At 44.2% G+C, this 26,155-nt stretch overlaps 1 protein-coding gene across 2 annotated transcripts; it reads right to left on the reverse strand.

The window, feature by feature from the left end:
- Positions 1-540: 540 nt before the first annotated feature.
- On the reverse strand, positions 541-5,362 carry CALCB (calcitonin related polypeptide beta). 2 transcript variants are annotated; one of them, XM_050759428.1, is made up of 5 exons: positions 5,263-5,362; positions 4,096-4,190; positions 3,701-3,838; positions 1,723-1,907; positions 541-1,092 (listed from the first exon to the last, which is right to left on the reverse strand). In XM_050759428.1, the coding sequence occupies exons 2-4, from the start codon at positions 4,179-4,181 to the stop codon at positions 1,748-1,750; spliced, it is 384 nt and encodes a 127-aa protein (XP_050615385.1). In that variant the 5' UTR covers positions 4,182-4,190; positions 5,263-5,362; the 3' UTR covers positions 541-1,092; positions 1,723-1,747. The 2 variants fall into 2 exon arrangements, with proteins under 2 accessions (XP_050615385.1, XP_050615386.1); XM_050759429.1 differs by having other exon boundaries at positions 1,717-1,907.
- Positions 5,363-26,155: the final 20,793 nt, after the last annotated feature.

The following is a 26,155-nucleotide window of genomic DNA, read 5'->3' on the forward strand; positions in this document are numbered from 1 at the left end:
GTTGTTAAATGAAATTGTAATTACATTTTAAAAGCCCTTCCCATTTGGAAATACATGATGAAATATTTATTTATTTATATTGACACGATAATACACTGGAGGAAGGGATATAGATGATATACAGGCATAACAACAGTAGCAACTGATCGTTTTTGAAGCCAAGAAATGGGTACAAAAAATTCATTATATTATGTAAAGACTAGATTGTTTTTATGTTTAAAATTTGTTATGCATCTCCAAAATCTGAGGGTCTACCTTATCAGGCAACAAGGCCAAAGAATGGCTCACAAGTCTCTGAAAAACATCAGGAGCCACTGTTGAAAGGCATATAGTGCAGTGATTTCCACTGTAAGCCCTGGAACCCAATACCTGGGTCCACCACTATCTATCTGTGTGTGACCTTGGACTTCTCCCTGCCTCTGTTTCCTCAGAGGTGAACGGACATGAATAATAGCATCTACTTCATGGTTTTGTCATGAAGATTAAATGAATTCACAGGTATAAAGCACTGTTTTAAAATAACATCTGGCCCATACATAGTAAGCACTCAAAAATATTTATTATCATCATCATCATCATTATTATTATTACATAGGAAAACAAGTTGTAATGCATCACCAAGGTTTTGAAACAGATGTATCCAAAATATGCTTTTAATCTTGATGAAGTTCACAAATGGCACAATATTGACATTTTCTTAAACAAATTATACAGTCATGTTCTTAGATAACAAGGCACAGCATCACCATTACCACGTGTCCTCAGAGACCACAACAGGCAGTGATTTCCTGTCCCCCTAAGGTTTGGCAGAGCTGCATGATCAACAGGATGGCTCTCAAAGAACCAGTTTGCTACCAGATAAGTCAATGAGAGATGCCATCACATTTACTGGACATAGAATTAAATATAAAAATGATGCACAATAAATATGGAATTAGCTTATTTTGCATTCAGTTTCATTCCTTTCAAGTGACAAAGGTGCCTTTTTTTCAGTATCTTAGGAGGCAAACATGTATATCTTCCATGGGGCATTCTCACCAAGTTGTTGTCAACAGAAATTAATAGAAACGGTGAGTTCAGTTTCATGATAACCTGAGATGAGGGGAAAAAAAAGAAGAAGAGGGAGAAGAAGGGGAGGAGAAAGAAGAGAAAAAGGAAGAAGATGATAAAAGGAGAAAGAAGAGAAAAAAAGTAGAAGACAAGTCATGAATAATCACAATTATTACTAAAAACATACTAATTTACAGAAGTGCTTCTTTAAACAGCATTTATGAATTATGGATATGAGAGGTAAGCAGGCTTGTAAGGCAAATGAAGACTAAAATAATTCAACTGCATCTATTAATCTTGGTAGTAGGTTATGATTACAGCTCATCCATCTGAATCTGTAGTCATGGGTTCAGCCCTTTCTGAAACCAGCCTAATTAATGAAGACTGGCCCTGGTTAAGGTTTGCAGACCTCTCCCTTTCTGAATCCAGCAAGCTTTTTTTTTTTTTTTTTTTTTTTTCCTTCCATTTCTCTTCTCAGAAAAATGACACAGAATGCTAGGGCATTCTAACATCAAGCTAGGTTCTAGAAAGAACTCACTACCTCAGCAGGAAGAATGTAACTGGACAGAAGGAACCTAAAGAACCTAGCAGAGCAGAGGTTTTCAAAATGTAGGTTTTAACTCCAAGTCCCTTCCCCCTCTCATCCCATAGCATAAGGGCAGTTACCTTTACCTTCTTCCTGGAGTCATTCATCTGCTCAGGCTTGAAGGTCCCTGCGGCGCCTGCCAAAGGCTTTGGAACCCACATTGGTGGGCACGAAGTTGCTCTTCACCATGCCCCCTGATCTGCTCAGCAAGCCTGCCAGCCGATGAGTCACACAGGTGGCAGTGTTGCAGGCTCTCTTCTGGGCAGCAGAGCTGATTTGCAAGATGGTGAAAGAAGAGAAGATCTGTGAGTGAAAAGCTGGGGGAGGAGGCCACCTCATGGGATCTCCGTAAAGAGAACTGCAACACTTCGACACACCACCTAACAGTAAGTGTTTCTTGAAACTGCAATTATCAAAGCTCTTAGGGGAAATGACCTGGCAGTCTTTGCCAGGAGCTCTACCCAAAGACCATCATGAAAAGAAAGAAGAAAAAACAATTCCAAGCCATGGGGCACGGGCTGAAACCCTGCACTTACCATTCAAGGAAGAAGTGGGCAACAAGGCCCAGATCCACCCCAAGATACACAAGGAGTATATAGAGACCATACCCCAGCCACAAGCACCAACACTACCCCTTACCACAGGAAAATGAAATTCCCTAAAGTCTTCAGAAGAATCTCAGAGAACAGGGTTTGCAGCATCCTCTCCCAGAAGTACTTGCCAGCTCCTTCACACACTGTTCTTGCTGCTTGAGCTGGGTCACAGAGATGACCCATCAAGCCCCATATCCAGCTACCCTGAAGCTAAGGATACTTCTGAGCATAGGCACTGGACACCCACAAGCCTTGGATGTGGACCAGAGCAACGAGCACCACAGCTCAGTTCCTTTTAGAAAAATAGATTGATTCATCAAATGCCAAGGCATTAAGGATGTGCTTATTTTATGATAGTACATTTAGAAGCAGAAATTGGATGGCTCTGTCATAACACCCTCTACAGTCTCAAGAAGCTTCCCTCATTTTCTCTTATCTCTAATGTGGTCAGTAAGTTCTGCTGTCTTCCCTTCCATCCTGAGGTCTTCAAAACATTCTCTGCCATAAGCAAAGCTACCAATACCAGCATGAAGACAAATCAGAGAGGAATCTACATGCATAAGGTTCATAAAGTGGAGCAAGAAGGGGAATCAGGAGAGGCGAGAGGAGTTCAGCTGCCATCAGGGGTACCCTGAAGTGGGGTAGTGGTCCCTCTGCAAGCTGCTGGCTATGTCTCTATTCTTGCCAGGCATTTCAGGCCCGAAGTTGATGCCAGGGAACATATGAAAGTTGTTCAGGTACTGCAAGTATGTGCCCTGCAGACAGGCACTCAGATTACTACACTACTTAAATCTAGGACTGTTTAAGCTGCAAGGGAAGGACAAGCCAGACAGTATCATGCACTAGGGACTGTCCCCATGGGCAGTCACTCAGAAGGCTGGACCAGGCAGGGGACATGTCGAGTGGGATCAGGTGGGGCAGGCAGGAGGGCAGCTCACACACACTCCATTAGGAAAGCTGAGAGGGTCAGTGGGCCAGGGCCGTGTAGAGAAGGGCTGAATGGGGAAGGATGATTTTTTTCTGGAATTCACATGATATTCAGTCCCTCACGCTCAAGAGAGGTGGGTGAGATATTGGGTCTCTCCCTGGCTTCACCCTTACCAGTCTTAACTCATCCAATGCTAGGAGATCTCCCAGTACTACAAGAGCAATTCCCACAGTGAACGATTCCACACCTCCCCATTTCATTTCCTATCAGTTTTCAGAAATTGAGTTTTTTCTATGTCTAGAAAAAGCTTCTACATCTATGTCCTAACAGCTTTCAGAAACGGAGCTTTTTATTGTGTCTAACCACAGTCCCTCCAGATGCACTGGCACCTCTGTCTCCCTTGGAACTTGAGAAAGGGAGCCCGCTGGACAAATCAGCTTGCTGGACTCCTGGTCAGTGTGTTCTCTCCTGCCTTTTGGGATCTGCCTTCTTGGCATGCTGCGGGAAGAGGAGGCCCTGTGCTGGGCGCTTGGGGAGCCTCACCTGTAGCCCCCTGTCTCCTGCTCCTGCTCCAGCTCACTGGCCTTCATCTGCACATAGTCCTGCACCAGTGCAGCCAGCAGGAGGCGCGCTTCCTCTTCACTGAGTGTGGCCGGGTCTGGGCTGCTCTCCAGGGCTGACCTGTGGAGGGAAAGCAAACTCATTGCAGGCTGTGAGCCACTGCCTGCCCCTCCCCAGGATAGGCAGCCAGGCTTCCTGGTCTCTGCTTCTTCCCCTGGGGATGTGGCCACCGCGACTCCCAGGGGACAGGGCATGAGGCCAGAGTCCACCTATGGGCACTGATTCACCAGGAGCCACGCGTGACTTCAGAGGCACAGAGCTGTCCGGTCCTAGGGGCAGTGGGAGCAGAAGGCGTCCGTGGCTCCAGGCTGTCTCACCTGAATGGCGCCGCCTGGAGGCTGCCCGCCTGGTACAGGACCAAGATACTGAGAGCCAGGAAGGGGGAGAACTTCTGGAAACCCATGCCGCCTCTCTGTAAAGGAAGGATGACATTACTACTGCACCATCACAGATCTAGGTTCCAGTTCTGCCTCTGCCACAACCGCCATGTGACCTCAGGCAAGTTACTTCACCTGCCTGAGCCTCTGTTCCCTTCATTTGCAGGAAGGGCTGCTGTGAATCTCAAGAGATACATTGCAGTGAGTGAATGGCTTGATAAAGCAGAAAAAGGTGTCCTGGGGGAAGGGTGGAGAGAACAGATGAATTTTGGTTCTATTTTGTTGAAGGCCAGGCAGAAGCCACACGCGCCCGTGCACACAAACCCACACTTCTGCCCTGATTTATGCCGAAACCAGGCGTGGACGCACCTTGCTGTAGACCTGCTCTCCCCTTGCGCCTGTCTTCTCGCCTTCTCCTCTGCTAGGCTTCGCGCCAACGCATGCGAGGGGAAGGTGGGAAGGGTGGATTAGAAAGGAGCGCTCATCTCTCAGTCTTGGAACTGGGGAAATTTTTAATATGCCAGGTACGGGTGTCTCAGGACTCGCCCGCAAAGCCAGCCCTCTACCGGAGCGCACTTTAGCAGCAGATGCTGAGCAGCAGCTCCGCGAGGTGAGCGCCCAGGGTTCTAGTCGGCTAACAACACTGCCTCAGATCCGGACCGGAATCCCGGGAAGGCTCACCAGGAGGCGCCTCAGAGGAAAGCTCAGGGTTCCGACCTCCCAGGGACGAAACATGATCCCGAAGGACAAAGACCGCTCAGTGCGCTCCCGGACCCAACTCGGCAGAATTCTGCGCTCAGCACGGCCCCAACGGCAGGGTAGCAGACCCGCCTACCTCGGCTCCCAGTGCTTCTAGCGCCCACGCTGAGCCATGGGGATGCTTGGGCTCCTCTAGCACCGGTAGGAGAAAATGCCGGGACAACCCTAACCGCTTGCCTTCTCCGCAGCCTGGAAGAGAGCTAGGACCACCGCTGTAAGGTAGGACCAGATGGCGGCGGAGAGGCAGACAGGCAGATGGAGCAAACTGGGTGATGGAGCAAACCGAATGAACTAATCGAAGAAGCAGGTTATTAGAGTGAGCGGAATAGGGAATGGGAAGTTCCTCACCTGGAGACGAGTTTCAGGGCAGCGCAAGCGGCTGGTCGACCCCGGATGAACACCACGCCTGCTGTGCGCACCTTCCCTGCGGAACCCCCGCTCTTATTACAGAGATAGCGGGAGGGGGGTCCCCACCAGTCCGCGTGGCCAATCCAAAGTGGCCAGGACTAGCCAATCAAAGGACCGACCGAGCTCCGATTGCGTCATAGCTCGCACTGCCGGCACTGGTACTCTGGAGCGCCGGCAGTCCGCCCCGCTGTCATTTTTTTCATTGAGGTCATTGCTTGGGAAGCTGGAGAGCCTGGGAGAGAACAGAGAACTTTCACCTAACTAAGAGTCGGGGCAAGTCGAGGATAGTTTGGCGTCACCTACAATGAAGGGCCAGAGCTTCTCTCACCTCCTTGGCTCCTAAACTCCTGCCTCGCACTCCCTCCTGTCACGGCAGTGAGGGACCCGAGTCCAGGCACCTGAACCCCCAACGAGGTTGAGCAGTAGTCCTGGGTTCTAAAGGGACCACAGCTGAAAGAGCCCACCGCAGGGAAGGAGTGGTGGAGGAGAGAAAAGGGGAGGGAAAAGGGGAGGGAGGGGTCCTCAAAATTTGATCTCTTTGGACCACCTGGGGTGCTTCTCTGGATATCGTCCAACCCCTCGAGCCCTGGCACCCTAGGCCCCAAAAGAAGGCTGTTTTGGTGCCAGTCTGGCAGCCAACCTTTCTCCACCTCACTCCTCAGGGATGGGCAGGAGCAGAAGAGAGGTTGGGGAGAGTGCTAAACTGATACTGTATCTCCAAATCCTCGACTGCGGGTCCAGCATCTCCCACCCCAAGCCAGGACCCTCCACTGCCGCGCCGAAGTTTGCTTACACAGCTGCCCTGCAACTCTGCCCCCTGTTTGCCAAGCTGCCTGGCGGAGATGGTCTATGCCTGGGTCTCTATCTGTCTCGCTCCACACCCCTACCCCACTTCGCTGAAGCAGCTGAGAGCTGAGCGCGCTGGGGTCCAGCTGCCACCCGAGGAGCGGAGCGGGTGCTGCAGCCCACAGGTCAGCCCAAGAATTTCCACACCCGTTCTACTCGCGACTGCAGACCAGCCGGTGCGCGCATTACCGCAGGATCCCCGCCACACGCTCTGCCTTCTGCATTCATAGACAGTCCAGCAGACAGCCAGCACTCACTGGAACAGATGCGCCCTCACCAGCCGCTCCCAAAAGGGCGCGCGCGCAGCAACCCAAACTAACCACACCCAGACCCGAAAGCAGCCCCGTGTATTTCTGTTTCCAAAAACAGGCGTGTTTTATGCAAACGGGGGTACATACTGTCTCCCAAACACGCACACCGACACATGCACATCCACGCACACGAACTCAGCCTATCCGTTTTTTCTTAAGGAAAGCCGGATTCTGGGAGTCGGCGCTGCCAGCTCTTCTTGCTCCCGGGATCCAGGAGAAGATCCCAGCTTTGGCAGAATAGGCTAGGAGGGAGCTGGGGGTAGGGGCGGTGGCAAGAAAGAAAGGGGCGCCTCTCACCACAGCCCCCAGTCCCGGGCCTCAGGTTCGCTCTTTGCCGCTTGGCAGCAGCGACCCTAAATAAGTCCGTCGGCGCCCCCTGGACTCCTGGAGAGAGCGTTCGGGAAACCTTGCTGGAGGCTGCTGGGCAGGAAGCAAAGCCAGGGGCTAGCGGAACCCCTGCAGATGATGCTCACTGTTTCTGTGGGTCAGAAGGAAGTTCAGGGGATGTCTGTCTAGGCCCTCTGGGTCCTTTTCGTGTGGCAGGACCCAGCTGGTGGGACTAGGAAGGGCTGGCCTCCAGCACCGGTGCAAAGGAAACTCCAGGTAACACCCACGAAGAATCCGGACCGCGGACTCGGGTGACCCGCCCGGCCTGCAACTCAGATGCGCAGAGTGCACTGAGTCAGGGTGACCTGCAGTCCCCCCCTCCCCTGGGAAGGCAGCCAGAACTGTTCTAGAAGTAGCTCCAGCCTCTGGCGAACTCGAAGTAAGGCAGGAGGACTTCCAGGACCTTTGTAGTACCACACCAGGAACTCCAGCTCTCTAAGGAGTATTTCTACGTGTGTGAAGGTTCTCTATGTCTAGACTGTTGGACTCGCTTTTGTGTTTTTGGTTCTGCTTTGTTTTTTAATTTTTAATGTGTGTGGGTGCATACTAGGTGTATATATTTATGGGGTACATGAGATGTTTTGATACAAGCATACATTGTAATAATCACATCATGGAGAGTAGGGTATCTGTCCCCTCAAGCATGTATCCTTTGTGTTACAAACAATCCAGTTACACTGTTTTAGTTATTTTTAAATGTACAATTAAGTTATTATTGACTGTAGTCACCCTGTTGTGCTAGCAAATGGTAGGTCGTATATATTCAATTTTTTTTTTGTACGCTTTAACCATTCCCATCTCTATCACAAACACCCAGCCTCTGGTAACCATCTCTACTCTCTAGGTCCATGAGTTCAATTGTTTAGATTTTTAGATGTTGGGCTCACTTTTGGATGCAATGAGGGACAGCAAGGCTACCTTCACTTGGGAGCCCTTTTATCGAAAGCCCTGCGATTCTAGGGGAGACTTCTGTGTCCTTGTCCCTGATTCCAGCCCAGATAAATGGCTGCTTAGTGGAAAGGTGGAGGTGCTACCTGCATGAAGGCTGTGCCCTCTACCCTGCTTCTTTCTCGGCCACTACCACCCTCTCTGAGGTCTGGCAGAACTGGTAGCCCAGGAGTTCTGGGAATCACCACTCTGCATGGGGCACTTGGGCCAGCCTGGTGGGAGAGGTCTGGAAGGCCCCAGACCTTGAAGCAGTGGGCTCCCCAGCCTGTCAATGTTATCAGTGGTGTGCAGGGCCCAGGAAGCAAGCTGGTAGCTCAAGAGGCGTCACAATTGGTGTTTGGCCTCCCAAGAAGCCCAAAAATAATTACTTGAAGGGAAATTTGAACCTTTGGAACTGGGGCTCAAAAGTTGGCACTATCTCCAAAGACCAGGTCTGTGTCACTAGGACTTTTCTGAAGTGTTGGGACAGATGGCCATACTGCCACAGGGACCCCGAACGGAGGGACCAGCTGAAGCCATGGCAGAAGAACATAAATTGTGAAGATTTCATGGACATTTATTAGTTCCCCAAATTAATACCTTTATAATTTCTTATGCCTGTCTTTACTGCAGTCTCTGAACATAAATTGTGAAGATTTCATGGACATTTATCACTTCCTCAATCAATACTCTTGTGATTTCCTATGCCTGTCTTTACTTTAATCTCTTAATCCCATCATCTTAATAAGCTGAGGATGTATGTTGCCTCAGGACCCTGTGATGATTGCGTTAACTGCACAAATTGTTCTTAAGCATATGAGTTTAAACAATATGAAATCTGGGCACCTTGAAAAAAGAACAGGATAACAGCCATGTTCAGGGAAAAAGGGAGATAACCATTAGGTCTGGCTGCCTGAGAGCCAGGTGGAACAGAGCCATATTTCTCTTCTTTCAAAAGCAAATAGGAGAAATATTGCTGAATTCCTTTTCTCAGCAAGGAACAGCCCTGAGAAAGAGAATGCATTCCCAGGGGTAGGTCTCTAAAATGGCCACTCTGGGAATGTCTGTCTTTTACAGTTGCAGATGAGGGATGAAATAAGCCCCACTCTCCTGTAGCGCTCCCAGGCCTATTAGGATGAGAAAATTCCTGCCTAGTAAAATTTTAGTGAGACCGGTTGTCTGCTGTCAAATCCTGTCTCCTGATATGATGTTATCAACGACAGTGCGTGCCTGAAACTTCATTAACAATTTTAATTTTGCCCCAGTCCTGTGATCTCACCCTGCCTCCATTTGCCTTGTAATATTTTACTACCTTGTGAAGCATGTGATCTCTGTGACCCACACCCTATTTCTACGCTCCCTCCCCTTTGAAAATCACTGATAAAAACTTGCTGGTTTTGCAGCTTGGGGGGCATCAGGGAACCTGCTGACATCAGAAGCCTCCCCCGGTTACCCAGCTTTAAAATTTCTCTGTTTTGTACTCTTTCCCTTTATTTCTCAGACCGGCCAACACTTAGGGAAATAGAAAAGAACTTATGTGAAATAAAGTTGAATTATCGGGGGAGGGTTCCCCCAATATCTGGTGCACCAACGTGGTTTTTTCTTTTTCCCAAGTGCATGTGGGAACCAGATTCCCTTTGGTAGGTGCAGAGAAACGTCATTGGTTCACAGAAACGTTTGTTCAACTCCCTGATGACTGGTGAGTAGACTGTGTATGGTCCGGGTTAACTGTGGGTCACATGGAGTCTAAAAATTATACTTATCTCTTCTATATTAAACTCCAGTTAAAACAGGGAAGGGTTTGAGTGCCCATGGAAAATATGGTCACTCTATTCAGGGCAGTGGGAAAATACTGTCCTTGGTTTCCTGAAAAAGGAACCTTAGATGTAGACCTGTTAAAACAGGCAAAGGTTCGAGTGCCTATGGAAAATATGGTCACTCTATTCAGGGTGGTGGAAAAATGCTGTCCTTGTTTTCCCGAAAAAGGAACTTTCATGGGCGTCGGTGTGAAGAGACCACCAAACAGGCTTTGTGTGAGCAACAAGGCTGTTTATTTCACCTGGGTGCAGGCGGACTGAGTCCGAAAAGAGAGTCAGCAAGGGAGATAGGGGTGGGGCCGTTTTATAGGATTTGGGTAGGTAAAGGAAAATTACAGTCAAAGGAGGTTGTCCTGGTGGGTGGGGGTGGGGGTCACAAGGTGCTCAGTAGGGGAGCTTTTGAGCCAGGATGAACCAAGAAAAGGAATTTCACAAGGTAATGTCATCAGTTATGGCAGGAACAGGCCATTTTCACTTCTTTTGTGGTGGAATGTCATCAGTTAAGGCAGGAACCGGCCATATGGATGTGTACGTGCAGGTCACAGGGGATATGATGGCTTAGCTTTGGCTCATATGCCTGACAGAACTATGTATGTAAAAGTATGGGATCTTGTTGGTACTTTCCAGGAACTGGTCTCAACAGAGAATTATGTTCCCATCACTGTTTGGGGTGATTGGGCCTTGGTTCATGCCATCCTAATACCTCCTCAACCTTCCTCTCCCACATGACCTTCATCATCTTATCAGCCTCTCCCTTTGTCTACTCCTCCTCCATTTAAGGATACTGAGACTTCGATATCTAACTCAGGCGACTTGGGCTTAACGTCACCCCCTACTGATCTTACTTCTTTTCAGGAAGAGCCAGTACTTGAAGCTCCCATGGCCAGGACTCACACAGCCCGGGAACATAGATATGCTAATTCTTCTCTCTTGAAACCTCTGGTGTCAGCTAATGACTCCAGGATCAAACTATAATTTACCTATAATTCTCCAGGCCCTCCCCCATCCACTGCAGCCCCTCACCCTCCTGTCGTTTTGGTTCCTCAACCAGTCACTTTGCCATCCACCCAGCCTGCTTCTCTGTACTCTTCTTCACACATGGACGCCAGTAATCTTCTGCCTCTTCTGCTCCTTCAGTGCCCCTTTCTCACACTCTCATTCCGGTCTGCATCATTATGTACCTCTCAATCTTACCTTTTTAAAAGAATTTAAAGATGCTTGTATTCAGTATGGTCCTACTTCTTCTTATGTTAAAATGGTATTACACATTTTTTGTATGGAGGTCACTTTGCCTCCTTTAGACTAGGACCTTTTGGCAAAAAGCTGTTCTAACCCCATCTCAGCCTGGTGGGCAGAGGAGGCCCGTCTGCAGGCTCAGCTAAATTGGACTAGTGGCATTCTAATTACTCAGGCTCAGCTAACAGGCTCTGAGCTTTCTCTGATACTTATGCCCAATTAGGCTTTGATGCTCTTACCACAAAACAAGTAACAAAGGTGTGTATGAGAGCTTGCAATAAATGACGTGCCCCAGGCCAAGCTCCTGTTTCTTTTACTACTGTAAAACAAGCTCAATTGCTTTTACTACCTAATATCATTTTAAACAAAGGAGATAAGACACGTGGCCCTGGCATAGGCTCCGGAGAAAGCTGCTTATTGGATTAATGTAATTTCTAAACAACCGCCCACCTGCACCATACACATTCAAGTAAAAAAGTTTGAGGGCCTAGTAGATACTGGGGCTTAAATTAATATTCCACGTAATTCTTGTAGTGCTCCCAGTCAGCATATGATGGAAAACATGGGGTTTGTTCCTGGACTCAGTCTCAGTCCAAAACATGAAGGGATTACTAAATCCCTCCCAGTTACTATAAAAGAAAATAGGGCTGGTTTAGGTTATCGTTTTTAATGGCGGCCAATGCCACACCTCCTGATCCTATCCCTTTACAATGGAAATCTGACATACCCATTTGGATTCAGCAGTGGCCGCTTTCTAAAGAAAAACTGGAGGCTTTAACTTACTTGGTTTCTGAACAGTTACAACTTGGGAAATGTGGAACCTTCTCTTTCCCCCTGGAATTCTCCTGTGTTTCTAGTAAAAAAGAAATCAGGCAAGTGGCAGATGGTAACCAATTTCAGGGCCATTAACCCTGTAAGTAAACCTGAGGGAGCCGTCCAACCCAGAATGCCTGCCCCTGCTTTAATACCTAAAAATTGGCCTCTCATAGTTATTGATCTTAAAGATTGTTTTTTTCATATTGCTTTACATAAATCGGATTGTGAAAAATTTGCTTTTGCTGTACCATCTGTCAATAATCAGGAGCTTGCAGCTCGTTGTCAATGGAAAGGACTTCCTCAGGTAAAGCTGAATAGCCCGACAATCTGCCAGCTTTATGTTGGACAAGTGCTTTCACCAGTTCGAGCCCGATTTCCCCAGGCCTATATTCTTCATTATATTGATGGTATTTTAATTGCTACCCCCACTGAAAAAGAATTAATTGACTGTTATCAAATTTTGAGCCGCCATGTTACAGAGGCTGGATTACACATCGCTCAGGATAAAATTCAACAGACCACTCCTGTTCAATACTTAGGAATGGTGGTCAATAGACAACGTATTCAACCTCAAAAAGTTCAAATTAGGAGAGATTCTTTGAAAACTTTAAATGATTTCCAAAAACTTTTAGGTAACATTAATTATTTAAGACCTACTTTAGGCATTCCGACCTATGCGCTGTCTAACTTGTTTTCTACGCTGCAGGGAGATTCCAATCTCCGCAGTCCCAGGACTTTGACCCCTGAGGCTTCACTAGAACTGGAAGTCACAGAGGAAAGAACCCAGACCACCCAGTTATCTAGAGTGCAGCCATATCAGCCTTTTCAGCTTCTAGTTTTTGCTTCACTGCATTCCCCTACTGGGCTAATAGTTCAACATAATGATTTAGTAGACTGGTGTTTTCTTCCTCATTCTGTGTCAAAAACTTGTCTGTTTATCTGGACCAAATGGCCATTTTAATTGGACAGGCACAGTGTAGAATACTTAAAATTTCCGGATTTGATCCGAATTTAAACATAGTTCCTGTAAATCAGCTCAAAGTTCAAGCCGCCTGTCAACATTCCGCACTGTGGCAAATTCACTTGATTAATGTATTGGCATTATTGAAAATTGTTATCCAAAAAACAAATTGTTCGATTTTATAAAATGACTTCTTGGGTTGTCCCTCAATTGACCAAAGATCAGCCCATTCCTGAGGCTGCTACAGTGTTCACTGATGGCTCCAGCAATGTAAATGCTGGTTATGTAGGTCCTGGTTATGTAGGTCCTACAAACAAGCTTATTTCTACCCCTTATACCTCTGCTCAAAAGGCAGAGTTAATTGCTGTCATTACTGCCTTACAGGATTTCCCCAAACCTTTAAATATTGTTTCCTGATCCTACTTAACGTGGGAAAGAGGATATGCTTGTGTTTCACCAGGAGATCATCAAACGAAAACCACAGGGAAAAGACATCCATGTCAGAGACTGCCCTCAGATGTGGTGAGATCTGTGCCAACTCCTCAGAAGCTGGCACGCCAAATCAAAATGGGTCTGATTCAATCCTACCTGACGGCAACGGAGACCCATCTAACTAATCCCACTTCTAATTACCTTTTTATCCTTACGAACCTAAAAATCTCACCATTTCTGTTAGCCTAAAAATAACACCCCTCTGTTATTCTCTTCCTCCTTCAACACTTAATGTAGCTTACAATAGGTTTTATTTAATGATTCTCCTCCTTATACTTTATGTCTCACCAGTTTCCTCTCACACTGATTTACCTGCTACACAAAATTATTCTTATTGGACTTATGTGCCTTTTCCTCCACTTATTTGACCTCTCACCTGGATGGATGCTCCTGCGGAAATCTACACTAACAATAGTATGTGGATGCCTGGAGCTACAGATGACCGTTGCCCTGCTCAACCAGGAGAAAAAGGCACTGCATTTAATGTTACCATGAGTTATAAATAACCCGCCCTGTGCCTCAGACATTCACCTGGTTGTATCCATCTAGAAACTCAAGTCTGGGCTGCTTGTCTTCCAGAGAGATCAGCTATAGAGGAACTGGGACATTTGGTCTCTGGCCTCTCCCTTTCTCCTTTAAAACAAATGAAAGGGGGAGTAATGGGAGATACCCCATACTTTCAATATAAATCTGCAGGGAAACCATGCCCTAAAAATTTTGAGAGCCCATCTAAAACCTTAATTTGGGAAGATTTTGTTAACTCACATGCAGTAATATCAAAAAATGACTCATATGGTTTAGTAATAGACTGGGCACCAAAGAGCTATTTAAAAAACAATTGCTCCTCTGGCAGAAAGGAATGCCTGGAGGCTACTTATTTTATTTCTAATCGGGAGAATGAGAATCATCATTCTACTTTGCATAGGAGGTTCAGCTCGTTCTTTCCCTTAAAATGGGATGATAAAGTCATTACCCCCCGCCCCCCGCCCTGAGGCCTCCTATGATACTCCCCATTCTGAGCCCAGAACACCCAGAACTTTGGAAATTGGCTATTGCCGTGTCAGGACTACGAGTATGGAAAGGGGAAACTATTCTGTCTGTTGTCCCTGATACTGTCCCTCTCCCTCAGTATCAACGTAGATCCAGACATTCTGTTTTACTTACCTCCAACCAGACTGTTCCCATACAGAGTTGTGTTAAGCCTCCTCACATGCTGTTAGTGGGAAAAACAAAAATTTGGACGAACAATCAAACTGTCCAATGCATTAATTGTCATTTATACACTTGTATTAACTCCCATTTTGACTCCAGGAAAAGTGTAATGTTGGCTCAAGCTCGAGAAGGAATCTGGATTCCAGTAACTTTGCCCAGACCTTGGGAATCCTCCCCCTCAATACAATTAATTAATTAAGTGTTACAGCAAATTATAAAAAGATCTAAGAGATTTGTTTTCACTTTAATCATTGTGATCATAGGTCTAATTACAGTCACTGCACTGGCTACCACTGCCGGAATGGCGTTACACCAATCTATTCAAACAACTCATTTTGTTAATGATTGGTGAGCCAATTCCACCCAAATGTGGAATTCTCAACAAGGCATTGATCAAAAATTGGCTAATCAAATTAATGATTTAAGACAGTCTATTATTTGGGTTGGAGATCAGGTGGTAAGTCTCAAACATCACATGTAAACGCAGTGTAATTGGAATATTTTGGATTTCTGTATCATCCCGTATTCCTATAATGAGATTGATCATTCATGGGAAATGGTCAAAGGACACCTTCTAGGTAGGGAAGATAATTTGTCGTTGGACATAACTAAATTAAAGAAACAAAGTTTTGAAGTCTCTCAAGCTCATTTATCCATTGTGCCTGGAGCTGAGGCATTAGATCAGGTGGCAGAAAATCTTTCTGGATTAAACCGCACAACTTGGATGAAGTCTATTGGGGGCCCAACTGTAGTAAATTTTGGAATTATATTTCTCTGTTTAATTGGCTTGTCTTTAGTTGCCAGACCAGTCAAAGAATCCTGCGTCAAAATCGAGAGAACAAACAAGCCTTCATCGCCATGGCACATTTATGTAAAAAGAAAAGGAGAGATGTTGTGGGAAATCAGGGACCCCGAACAGAGGGACCAGCTGAAGCCATGGCAGAAGAACATAAATTGTGAAGATTTGATGGACATTTATCACTTCCCCAATCAATGCTCTTGTGATTTCCTATGCCTGTCTTTACTTTAATCTCTTAATCCCATCATCTTCATAAGATGAGGATTCATGTCTCAGGACCCTGTGATGATTACGTTAACTGCACAAATTGTTCATAAGCATGTGTGTTTAAACAATATGAAATCTGGGCACCTTGAAAAAAGAACAGGATAACAGCGATGTTCAGGGAAAAAGGGAGATAACCATTAGGTCTGCCTGCTTGAGAGCCGGGTGGAGCAGAGCCATATTTCTCTCCTTTCAAAAGCAAATAGGAGAAATATTGCTGATTTCTTTTCTTAGCAAGGAACAGCCCTGAGAAAGAGAATGCACTCCCAGGGGTAGGTCTCTAAAATGGCCACTCTGGGAATGTCTGTCTTTTACAGTTGCAGATAAGGGATGAAATAAGCCCCAGTCTCCCATAGTGCTGCCAGGCCTATTAGGATGAGGAAATTCCTGCCTAGTAAAATTTTAGTTAGACCAGTTTTCTGTTCTCAAACCCTGTCTCCTGATATGATGTTATCAATGACAATGCTGCCTAAAACTTCATTAACAATTTTAATTTTTCCCCGGTCCTGTGATCTTGCCCTGCCTCCATTTGTGTTGTAATATTTTACTACCTTGTGAAGCATGTGATCTCTGTGACCCACACCCTATTTGTACACTCCCTCCCCTTTGAAAATCACTGATAAAAACTTGCTGGTTTTGCAGCTTGGGGGGTATCAGGGAACCTGCCGACATCTGATGTCTTCCCCGGATACCCAGCTTTAAAATTTCTCTCTTTTGTATTCTTTCCCTTTATTTCTCAGACCGGCTGACCCTTAGGGAAATAGAAAAGAACCTATGTGAAATAACATTGAATTATCGGGGGTAGGTTCCCCCGATATGCCATAGCATGGCACAATTTCTGGACTAGGCCCTCTGCTTCACAGTGACACATTGGGTGGCCCATAACCCAGCACCCAGCTCCTGCCTGGGGCAGATTATGTGGTAGTTTCTATTAAGGCCGCCAAGACTGGGATCCCTGTGTGCTGCTCTGCGAAGAGTGCTTACCAGACACCAAGGGAAGTTTAACAACCTAAACACAAACATATCCCGTTAGTCAAGTTTGTTGTCTTCTTGAATGTCTCCAGGGGACTAGCTATTTTAGCTTTGCGCACCCAGGATTATTTGACCTAGTCTTGTTCCTCCACTAGTGTCTTTGCACAGTGTTTGGAACATAATAGGTTCCTGCAAATGCTCAATGAGGCAGAAAGAGCAAGGCAGTGAATGAATGAACAATTCATGGGTTCATTACCCTAAAAGTCAGACAATAAGTTCACCCAACTTAAATTGAGATGTAGACACAATTTAGATGTGTTAGATGGAAGGGAAGATTGTTCATCCAAAGACGCACCTCTTTTTATTTTAATAAAAGTTATCAGTGTCTTGGTGAAATCTTTCTGGAATCAAATGTGAGAGGAAGTACTGAGGGCTTTATCTCTTTGGGAGTCTGCCAGTTTGCAAAGCAAAACAAGGCAGTTTTCCTCAGTCCATCTTTGTATGATATTAGTGAGTGAATGGGAGCAAAAGTTAATAAAATTATTTTTTAAATTGAGAAAATTGCATCTTGATTTCCCTGGAACTGTTCTGAGGCTCAAGGCCTCTACAACCAACCAAACTACCATAAAGATTTATAGACAATAGTTTCCTAGGAATCTCTATCTATTAAATTGTGTCTTAAATATTTTGATACTCAGTTTGTTTATTTTTATTTTTATTTTATTTTTTTTTTTTGAGGCGGAGTCTTCACTTTGTCGCCCAGGCTGGAGTGCAGTGGCACCATCTCGGCTCACTGCAAGCTCCGCCTCCCGGGTTCGCGCCATTCTCCTGCCTCAGCCTCCCGAGTAGCTGGGACTACAGGCGCCAGCAAACGCGCCCGGCTAATTTTTTTTTTGTATTTTAGTAGAGACGGAGTTTCACCGTGTTAGCCAGGATGGTCTCGATCTCCTGACCTCGTGATCCGCCCGCCTCAGCCTCCCAAAGTGCAGGGATTACAGGTGTGAGCCACCGCGCCCGGCCAATACTCAGTTTAAATAAACTTATAGTATTACTTATAAAGTAGGAAAATAGTGTTCTTAACATTTTGGGAACAGATTCCATGTACTATAGTTTTGATGTTTATTTTTATTTATTTGGCTTACTTTCTGTTTTCTTTACAAATTTATTAGAAGAAGTGTTTCTTAGGAGAAAGTTTCATTCATTCAACATGCATTTATTGAGGACCTACTATGTGCCAGGCATTGTTCTAGGCACTGGGATTCACAGTGAACAAAACAAAAACTCCTGTCTTCGCTGTGCTTATGTTTCAGTAATGCACTTACTTAACAAGAATCCTTGTATATTACCCCTCCCTGCAAATAGAACACATCCTACCCTCATCACCTGCTGTCAATGTAGTAACATCAACTATTTGTTTCTCAAAAATATATTCAAGGTTTACATTATTAAGACTATATACATATTATTTTTAGCTGAGACACATTGTGTACTTTGATTACATTTCCTTGCATATATGTTTTATTTTGAGTTGGTAACTCCCTCTCTTTTCATCTGCTTAATTATCTTTCTGCCCATCACTTGTTTATCCCTCTTCCTGGAACCTATTTTTTCCTTATACATGGTTTACTCTCTCACTTTGGTGGAGCATATTTGCCATTATATGATTCGTAGCTTTTCTGGGAAGAATTCTAGGTTGGAAATCATTTTCACTCAAAATTTTGAAAGTATTTTCTGCTGTCTTTTATTTCCAGTGTCACTGCTGAGAAACCCATTTTATCTTTTCTTCTGTTGTTGTTGTTGTTGTTATAAGATCTATCTATCTCTTCTCACTGGTGTTCTAAAATTTTATGATGATGTGTACTGTTTTTATTGATTGTTCTGAGTACTGGAAGACTACTTGCAATCTGAAATTTCATATCCTTCACTTCAGGGAAGGTTTCTTGCCTTGTTTCTTTGATAATTCTCCTCTCTCTCTCTTTCTGTCTCTGTCTCTCTGTCTCTCTCTCTCTCTCTCTCTCTCTCCCTCCCTCTGTTAAACTTTCTGGGAGGGTTTTATTCAAGTGTATTTTTTTTCATTCTTTTGATCATATTTTTAATTTCTAAAAGCTTCTATTTTATTCTGAGAATGTTACTTTTTATAGCCTCCTGTTTTTATTTAAGGGGTACAGCATCCTCTCCTAGCTCTCTGAGGATATCAAATATAGGTTTCTTGTTTTATTCTTTTCACATTAGAAGCTATTCTTACATTTCTAGTTATCCTGGGCTGCTGACTTATATTTAAGAGAGAGGCAGGCCGGGCGCGGTGGCTCATGCCTGTAATCCCAGCACTTAGGGAGGCCGAGGCAGGCTGATCATGAGGTCAGGAGATTGAGACCATCCTGGCTAACACGATGAAACCCCATCTCTACTAAAAATACAAAAAATTAGCTGGGCGTGGTGGCGGGCACCTGTAGTCCCAGCTACTCGGGAGACTGAGGCAGGAGAATGGCGTGAACCTGGGAGGCACAGCTTGCAGTGAGCCAAGATGGCACCACTGCACTCCAGCCTGGGCGACAGAGTGAGACTCCATCTCAAAAAAAAAAAAAGAGAGAGAGAGAGAGAGAGGCAATAAAGTGCTAATCAGAAGATGTGGATGGCAGAGTCATCCATTGATGGACTGAATATAGAGTGATTGGATGGTAAGTGATCTTGCTGTTTTATTGAGGTGAACCCTAAACTATCAGTAGCTATAAGTCTTCTTTTGGCTTCTCATTTGGTTTAAGAGGATTCCTGCAATCTCCTGTGGAGGGCAACAGGATGGAAGTTGGGTGGAGTATAAGCTGATGAGTAAGGAAGAAAACTGAGAGTCTTGCCATTCATTCTGGTAACCTTCCAGTCTTTTCTGGGAATAAGGAGGGACAGTCATCTAACCGCATAAGATTAAAAGCAAATCCTGGGTCCTACAGTTGCTCCTTCTTTCAGCTTATCTTGTAACTCTACCAACAGAGGCAACCAATTGCTCAAAGCCCTAAGCTCTTCTAGAGCCCTTGCTTCTTGATATATTTATCTACCTTAATAGAGTTTATACTAGAAACATATGTCTTTACACTACCTTCTCTTCTGCAAAGCCAGTTAGGAAGACTGGCTAAAGGGTGGAAATACAGACAATCGTCACAGAGCCCTCTAATTTAAACTCACTTCACTGGGCACTCTACTTCAGCTGAGTCCTCTTTCCCATCACAGGTCATATGGCCTGCAGGCTGCTCTCCTCAAACCCCAGAGAAATAGAGATGCCAACATCGAACCTGCAGAGGTCCCTTCTAGAGAATATTTTTAGTGTTGTCTGTGCTTGCCAGAGAATGAGCAAAGCATAGTGGCCCAGACTCAAGCTGATCACTCTAATAAATAGACTCAGTGAGTGACGTCAAAAAATTACTCAGGTTAGGTTCCTCTGAGATGATTAAAATTCTCTCTTGGCTCAGACTCACAGAACCCAAATTGACTCTCTCTCTCCCTGTCTGAGAGCATTCTTCCACACTGCAAAAGAGGTAGAAATACAAGTCCTTAATAAGAACTTCCTTGTAAAGCTAATTGGTGTAAAATCTGTTTCATTCAACACTCTCAGACAATGACAGTTCTTGCTAAGATAAATTCCCAGGTAAGAGAAACATACTTTAAGTGGAAAATGCACCTTTTAAAAAAGTCACTTTGGATGGAAACCCTCTTAAAATGCATTACACTCTCCTCTTAACCTTCTCTGGATGACTCACAGCCATCATCAAAGGAACATCAGTCACAGTGCTGTGTCCTAAGTAAAAGCCTGAGTTGGCTGGGCTGTTTATCTATCTCCATTCCCGCTGCCCCCCAGCTGCCATACTTTAGAGCTCATCGTCCACCATTTTTAGTTGTTCATTTCCTCCTTCACAGTCAGGATCTCAGGATCATGTTTTGGGGTTTTGGTGGCTTCTTCTTCTTCTATTATCTTTGCCACTAGCCCCAGGCCCAATCTACCTCAGTATTCACCTTCTTATTTAATGCCATCAGGAAAACAATAGAAACATGCTAAATAGAACTGGCTGGAGCCAATCAGAAGGAAGGACGTTAAGGAAAGGATCTAGGTATCTCTCCTACATACAGAGCTGAAGAATGCTAAAGGGCTCTAGAGCACTGAATTACAACATTTACTGCAGCTACTCAAAGGCCATTTTCCTATCTTTTCTAGCTCTCACTATGGCCTCTATAGAGGAAGTTTCCGAATAGGTGAGTGTTTCTTTTCTTTCTTTATTTTTTTTATTTTTTATTTTTTCGAGACAGAGTCTTGCTCTGTCATCCTGGCTGGAGTGCAATGGTGCAATCTCGGCTCACTGAAACTTCCGCCTCCCGAGTTCAAGCGATTCTCTTGCCTCAGCCTCCTTAGTAGCTGGGATTACAGGCACACACCACCACGCTGGGCTAATTTTTGTGTTTTTAGTAGAGATGGGATTTCACCATGTTGATCAGGCAGGTCTCGAACTCCTGACCTCGTGATCCACCCACCTTGTCCTCCCAAAGTGCTGGGATTACAGGTGTGAGCCACCATGCCCGGCTGGTGAGTGTTTCTGTAGTTTCTTTCACTGTTTCTATGGTGTTAAGGAAGTTTGGGAAAGACCATACATTTAAAAGAGAGTCTTGCATAATAGTGCTGTCCAATAGAACTTTCTGCAATAATAGAAGTGTTCTATATCTGCACCATCTGGTATAATAGACACTAGACACATGTGGCCCTTGAACACGTGAAATATAACTATTGTAACTGAAGAGCTGAATTTCTAATTTTATTTATTTTTGATTAATTTAAAAGTAATTATCTATATGTGGCTAGTGGCTACTCTTTGGGACAGCACAGGTCTAAAGTATAATGTAGCTGTTGCTAAATGCAGCTTGTGGAGCCAGACACTGTTGTTCAAATTCTGGCTCCCACATTTATTAGCTATGTGACCATAGGCAAATCGCTTAAACTTTCTGAGTCTCTGGATCCTGTTTTGTAAAATAGGGATAATATTATTACTTATTTCCTAGGGCTGTTGTGAGGATTACATAAGGTAATAATCATAAAATTCTTAAAACAATGTGCAGCCAATAGTAAGTGCTATATAAATGTTAAACTGTTATCTGACTTTGGGTTTCTCCAGAAGCAGATCCTAAGACAAGAATTTGAGTACAAACCATTTCTTTGGGAGTTGCATTGATAAGGAAACAGGGAAGTGAGACAGAGGAGGAAAGGTAGCCTTTACAGAATATGATCATGAGCAGGTTACTGCTGTAGGGAACTGAGGCCTCATCCTCCGGAGACCCTCTGGAACACTGTAGAGAGCATGTCTCAGAATTGTCCCACCCACGGAGTGATAAGTTATTTATCCACCAACTCCAGTCTGTTGTTATTAAAGCGTAGTTCCCAGGAATGCTGATGCCCCAGCACATCTAGCCAGTCCTGCATGGCCAAGCTTCTGTGGCCAGAGAAAATACCTAGGCAGAGAATCATAGGTCTTATAGTAGAGAATTGTGGATACGAATAGGAATGGCAAATCCTGTCAGAGCACTGACACAGCCTGCTATAACCCAGATTATTATTACAAAGAGACTGACATTGCTTACTGATCCTCCCTAGAAATAGTCAGGATAAGTTTACCCATCCATATCATGTTGCAAAAGATTAGCCAACAGACTGTTATATGATGATGTGACCTCATTGGCTACTCCAGCCCATCTTATTCTTAAGGCCTTTCCTCAGAGTATCTAGAAGGCCTTTGGCAATCTTAGTGACAGTTATCTTCAGTATCTCTTTAATCAATAGGCAAACATAAAGAAACCTCAGTGTCCTCTATTCTCTCACAGCAATAAGACCAGAACCCACACAGAAGCCCTCAGCTCAAAGGAGTGTAGAAAGGACCTGCTGCTAAGGTTGGAGGGGAGCAAAGGGAGTATCCCAATCCTGATTTATAAGTTTTCATGGATCAATCTGTTATTTCTTGTTGGACAAACCCTATTTTTTCAAACCTAGGATCTTGGAAGTTTCCTTAGCCATGAAATTACGGATGAATTTCTTCTGTTTATCAATTAACAAAATTAAATTAGGTTTATTTATATGTATAGGTGTTTTTAATTCTCTTTCTTGATGAGTTAAAATTAAATTTTCATAAGTTCTCCTGAAAGGAAAGAGGATCATTGGAGATGGCGGTATAACTATTAACAATAATGCTAATTGTTAACATTTGGAGTTGTAATAATCTGGGTGCTTAGTTGCATGTAAGGACAGGATATTGAGGAGCTCACAAAACTTTTTAAAAAGGCTAGGGAGTCAGGTCTTGATCTCACACAGTCAGAAATAACATCAGGAAAACAAACCACACTATGGAAATGTTCTTGTAGGAAGTCCATTACTCCTCACCTATAGCAGTTTTGACTCCAAGTGACTTCCCATAATATCCCATCTCCTCTCAAACAGCCATCATGTTCAAGTGCTCACTTTTGCCTTCCAAGTGTTCATGAATGCCTCTGATTTCTAGAACCTAGTCTGTGTGGAACTCTAACTTCAAGAGAACTTAGGAAATCAAGTGTTAAATCTTCTACCCTCTGTAGAAACGCTTGCAAGAAGCCTTTGAGTAAGTAGTGAGTAAGCCACATACAGCTTTTTGCGGATGTCTAATAATCTTCTCTAACCATTTCCAATACAAGAATTTTTGTTTTTTCCATCCAAATCTGATCCCCTACATACACACTTTCCCCCATCATAATAAATGGCAGTTCAAATAGCTTCCTTTTCCCTTGTCTATATTCAATCTGCTAGTATGTATGTCCTACTAACTTTATTCCCCTCACCCCCAAACACATCTCAAATCCATCACTTTCTCTCCACCTCCACTAGGACTCTGGACTAAACCACCATCATCTCCTACCTGTACAAGTGCAGGAGTCTCATAACTAGTCTCCTGGCTTTGACTGTTGCCCACGTACTTTCCCCTCCACATAACTCTCAGAGTAATCTTTTAAAAGTATAGATTATATTGAGTCACTCTCCTTCTGACAAATCTGTATAGTTAGGTTAAAAAATTAAATCCTTTTCCTACACTAAGTAATTTCTTATGTGGTCTGGCTCCTCTCTATCTCACTAGGATCCTCTTATGCCCGTCTCCCCTCACCCATATACTTACATTGGCTTTTTGAAAAATCCTAGAACTGAAACAACAAGACCTTTCCCACTCCAGAGCCTTTGCACTTGTTGGTTTCTCATCCTAAAAAGCTTTCTCTCACCTGTCAATCTTCCCTTGTTAGGCACCGCCTCAACACACATACCACGCCATCACTCTTGGTAACTGGCTCAAAAATCACTGAATCACTGATCAGTAATGCTGAATCACGTTTTAGTGTTCAGCATAAAAATCAGCGTCATCTACTTTAAAAAGACCTTTGCTGCCCACCTATCTAAAAAAGTCCTTTCAATTTCTTTACGATATTAAACTGTTTTACTTCCTTTATAGAACCTAGCATTCTCTGAAATTATCTCTGAAATATACTTATTTGAATATTATATGTCTTTCTTCACTAGAATGTAAGCTCCATGAGAGAAGTCTTCTTGAATACCTTGTCCACCACTGTAACCTCAGTACCTGGAAGAGTGTCCAGCATAAAGCTTGGGTTAATAAACATCTCAAGTCTGATGGAAGCCTATGAAGGCTCACTATGCAACTTCACACAATCCTTACAACAGCCCTATGAAGTAAATACTGTTATACTTGCTTTCAAGTTGAGAAAACTGAGAATAGAGAAGTTAAATACTAGCCCAATGTCATATCTAGTAAGAGAGGGCTCAAGTTTAAAGCAGTCAGATTTCAGTGGCCACACTTTCAATATTTATGTTTATTTGCCTTTTTCATAGCAATTGTAGATCTTTAAAAAGAATCAAGAAGCTCTTGATAAATAGTCACCTCAGCTCAATCATGTCAAACAGGCATGTCAAATTCTAGGCATCCCCAACTATCTCTCCAGGTGCCCGGCCATAGTCATTACAGAAGGCTCTTGGTGCCAGGTGCAGTGGCTCATGCCTGTAATCCCAGCACTTTGAGAGGCCGAGGCAGGCAGATCACCTGAGGTCAGGAGTTTGAGACCAGCCTGGCCAACATAGTGAAACCCCATCTTTACTAAAAGTACAAAAATTAGCTGGGCATGATAGTGGGCACCTGTAATCCCAGCTACTTGGGAGACTGAGGCAGAAGAATCGCTTGAACCCAGGAGGTGGAGGTTGCAATGAGCCTAGACCATACCACTGCACTCCAGCCTGGGTGACAGAGTGAGATTCCATCAAAAAGAAAGAAAAGAAAAGAAAAGAAAAAAAAGAGAAAAGAAAAGAAAAGAAAAGAAGGGAGGGAGGGAGGGAAAGAGGGAGGAAGGGAAGGAAAGAAGGAAGGAAGGGAAAAGAAGGCTCTTAGAAAACTAAATCCATTTGGAGGACCAAATTCAGTCCTGTCTGGGCCATCACTGTCCTTTGATCATCTCTTCAGTATATCTGAAGACTGTGACAAACACCACAGAAACTTTCAGAGAGGAAGTCTCCAGTCCCAAAACTAGAATCCAGGGTCCCCTTAGTTGACTACTTCTCTGACTCATCCACAGATTGGATGGGTTAGAGATATGTCTGTCTTCCAGGATAGAATGAATGAAGGAACTATTGGTGCAGAAATCAGAACTAGCCAAAAATCTGGGCTCAAGGGCGACCAATGTGATATTCTAATTGAAACCAGGTAAAATCCTGAGAGGGTAAAGATGCTGTGCAAATTTCTGTACAGAGATGGTTAGTATCTATAACAGTGCCTAACACAGTAACCACTCAGCAAATATTGGTTAAATGAATAATAGTGGTGCAAAAACTTTTTTGCTTTTTTTTGTCTTGATTTTTCATCATTACTACTGTTTTATCGGATCCTTATTGGGTTTAGATATCAAAGTCTGTGATTTGAAGTCAGGAGAAACGGAATCGTTCTGCATAATAGAGTGAAGAAAATTTAAAGGCCCCTTAGGACAGTCTGGAAGGGCTGAGTGAAGAAAAGCAGGAGAAAGTAGAAACAGCAGAAGACTAAGAGCTCACAGAGGTGATGAGCGAATGAGAAGCTTGCCTTGGTAGTAATGGATGAGATTAAGACATAAACATTGGAAAAACAGAAATGCCTAATATGAAAAGTTAGCTTTTTTTTACCTGGTAAGCTGTGATGTGACTTTTCCTATAACCCCCAAATTTTAATAAAATTGACTACAACTTTTTCTGTTTTGTTAAACTGGACATTTTTGAGAAATCAAGGAAGGAATTGAATTTTATCTCTGAGCCCACATGAAGCAGGATCAAAGTCAGCACACATGAAAACTAGAGCCCAAAGACTATAAAGCATGAAATAAGTATTTAAGCTAACCCTATCTCGTAAGGGGTTGGTAAAGTCCAGCTTGCATCTGAGCTACACTAGCATCAGGACAGCCACTCAGTAATGGGGTTTCTCAAGGTTATTGCTTTTCATTCAGTAGAAATGAGAGTCATTTCTTACCCTTATGCCCTGTGAGATTTCACTGGGGGTTGTTCACTGAAACATTTTCATATCATTGCATCAACCCTCTTGAACTCACTGTGCCTGCCCCCAGTTCAGTCTGTGACTCACAAGTACCCTGCAGCAAAAGAAATCCAATAGAGGGCAAATCCCTCACCTTACCTTCCTTTTTAAGACCTTTGATGTTCTCATGTGTCATTTCATAATTGGGATTGTCAATTAGTCGCCTCATCTCTGGTCCTCAC

Source organism: Macaca thibetana, chromosome 14 (assembly GCF_024542745.1).
Source record: "Macaca thibetana thibetana isolate TM-01 chromosome 14, ASM2454274v1, whole genome shotgun sequence".
NCBI lineage: Eukaryota > Metazoa > Chordata > Mammalia > Primates > Cercopithecidae > Macaca > Macaca thibetana.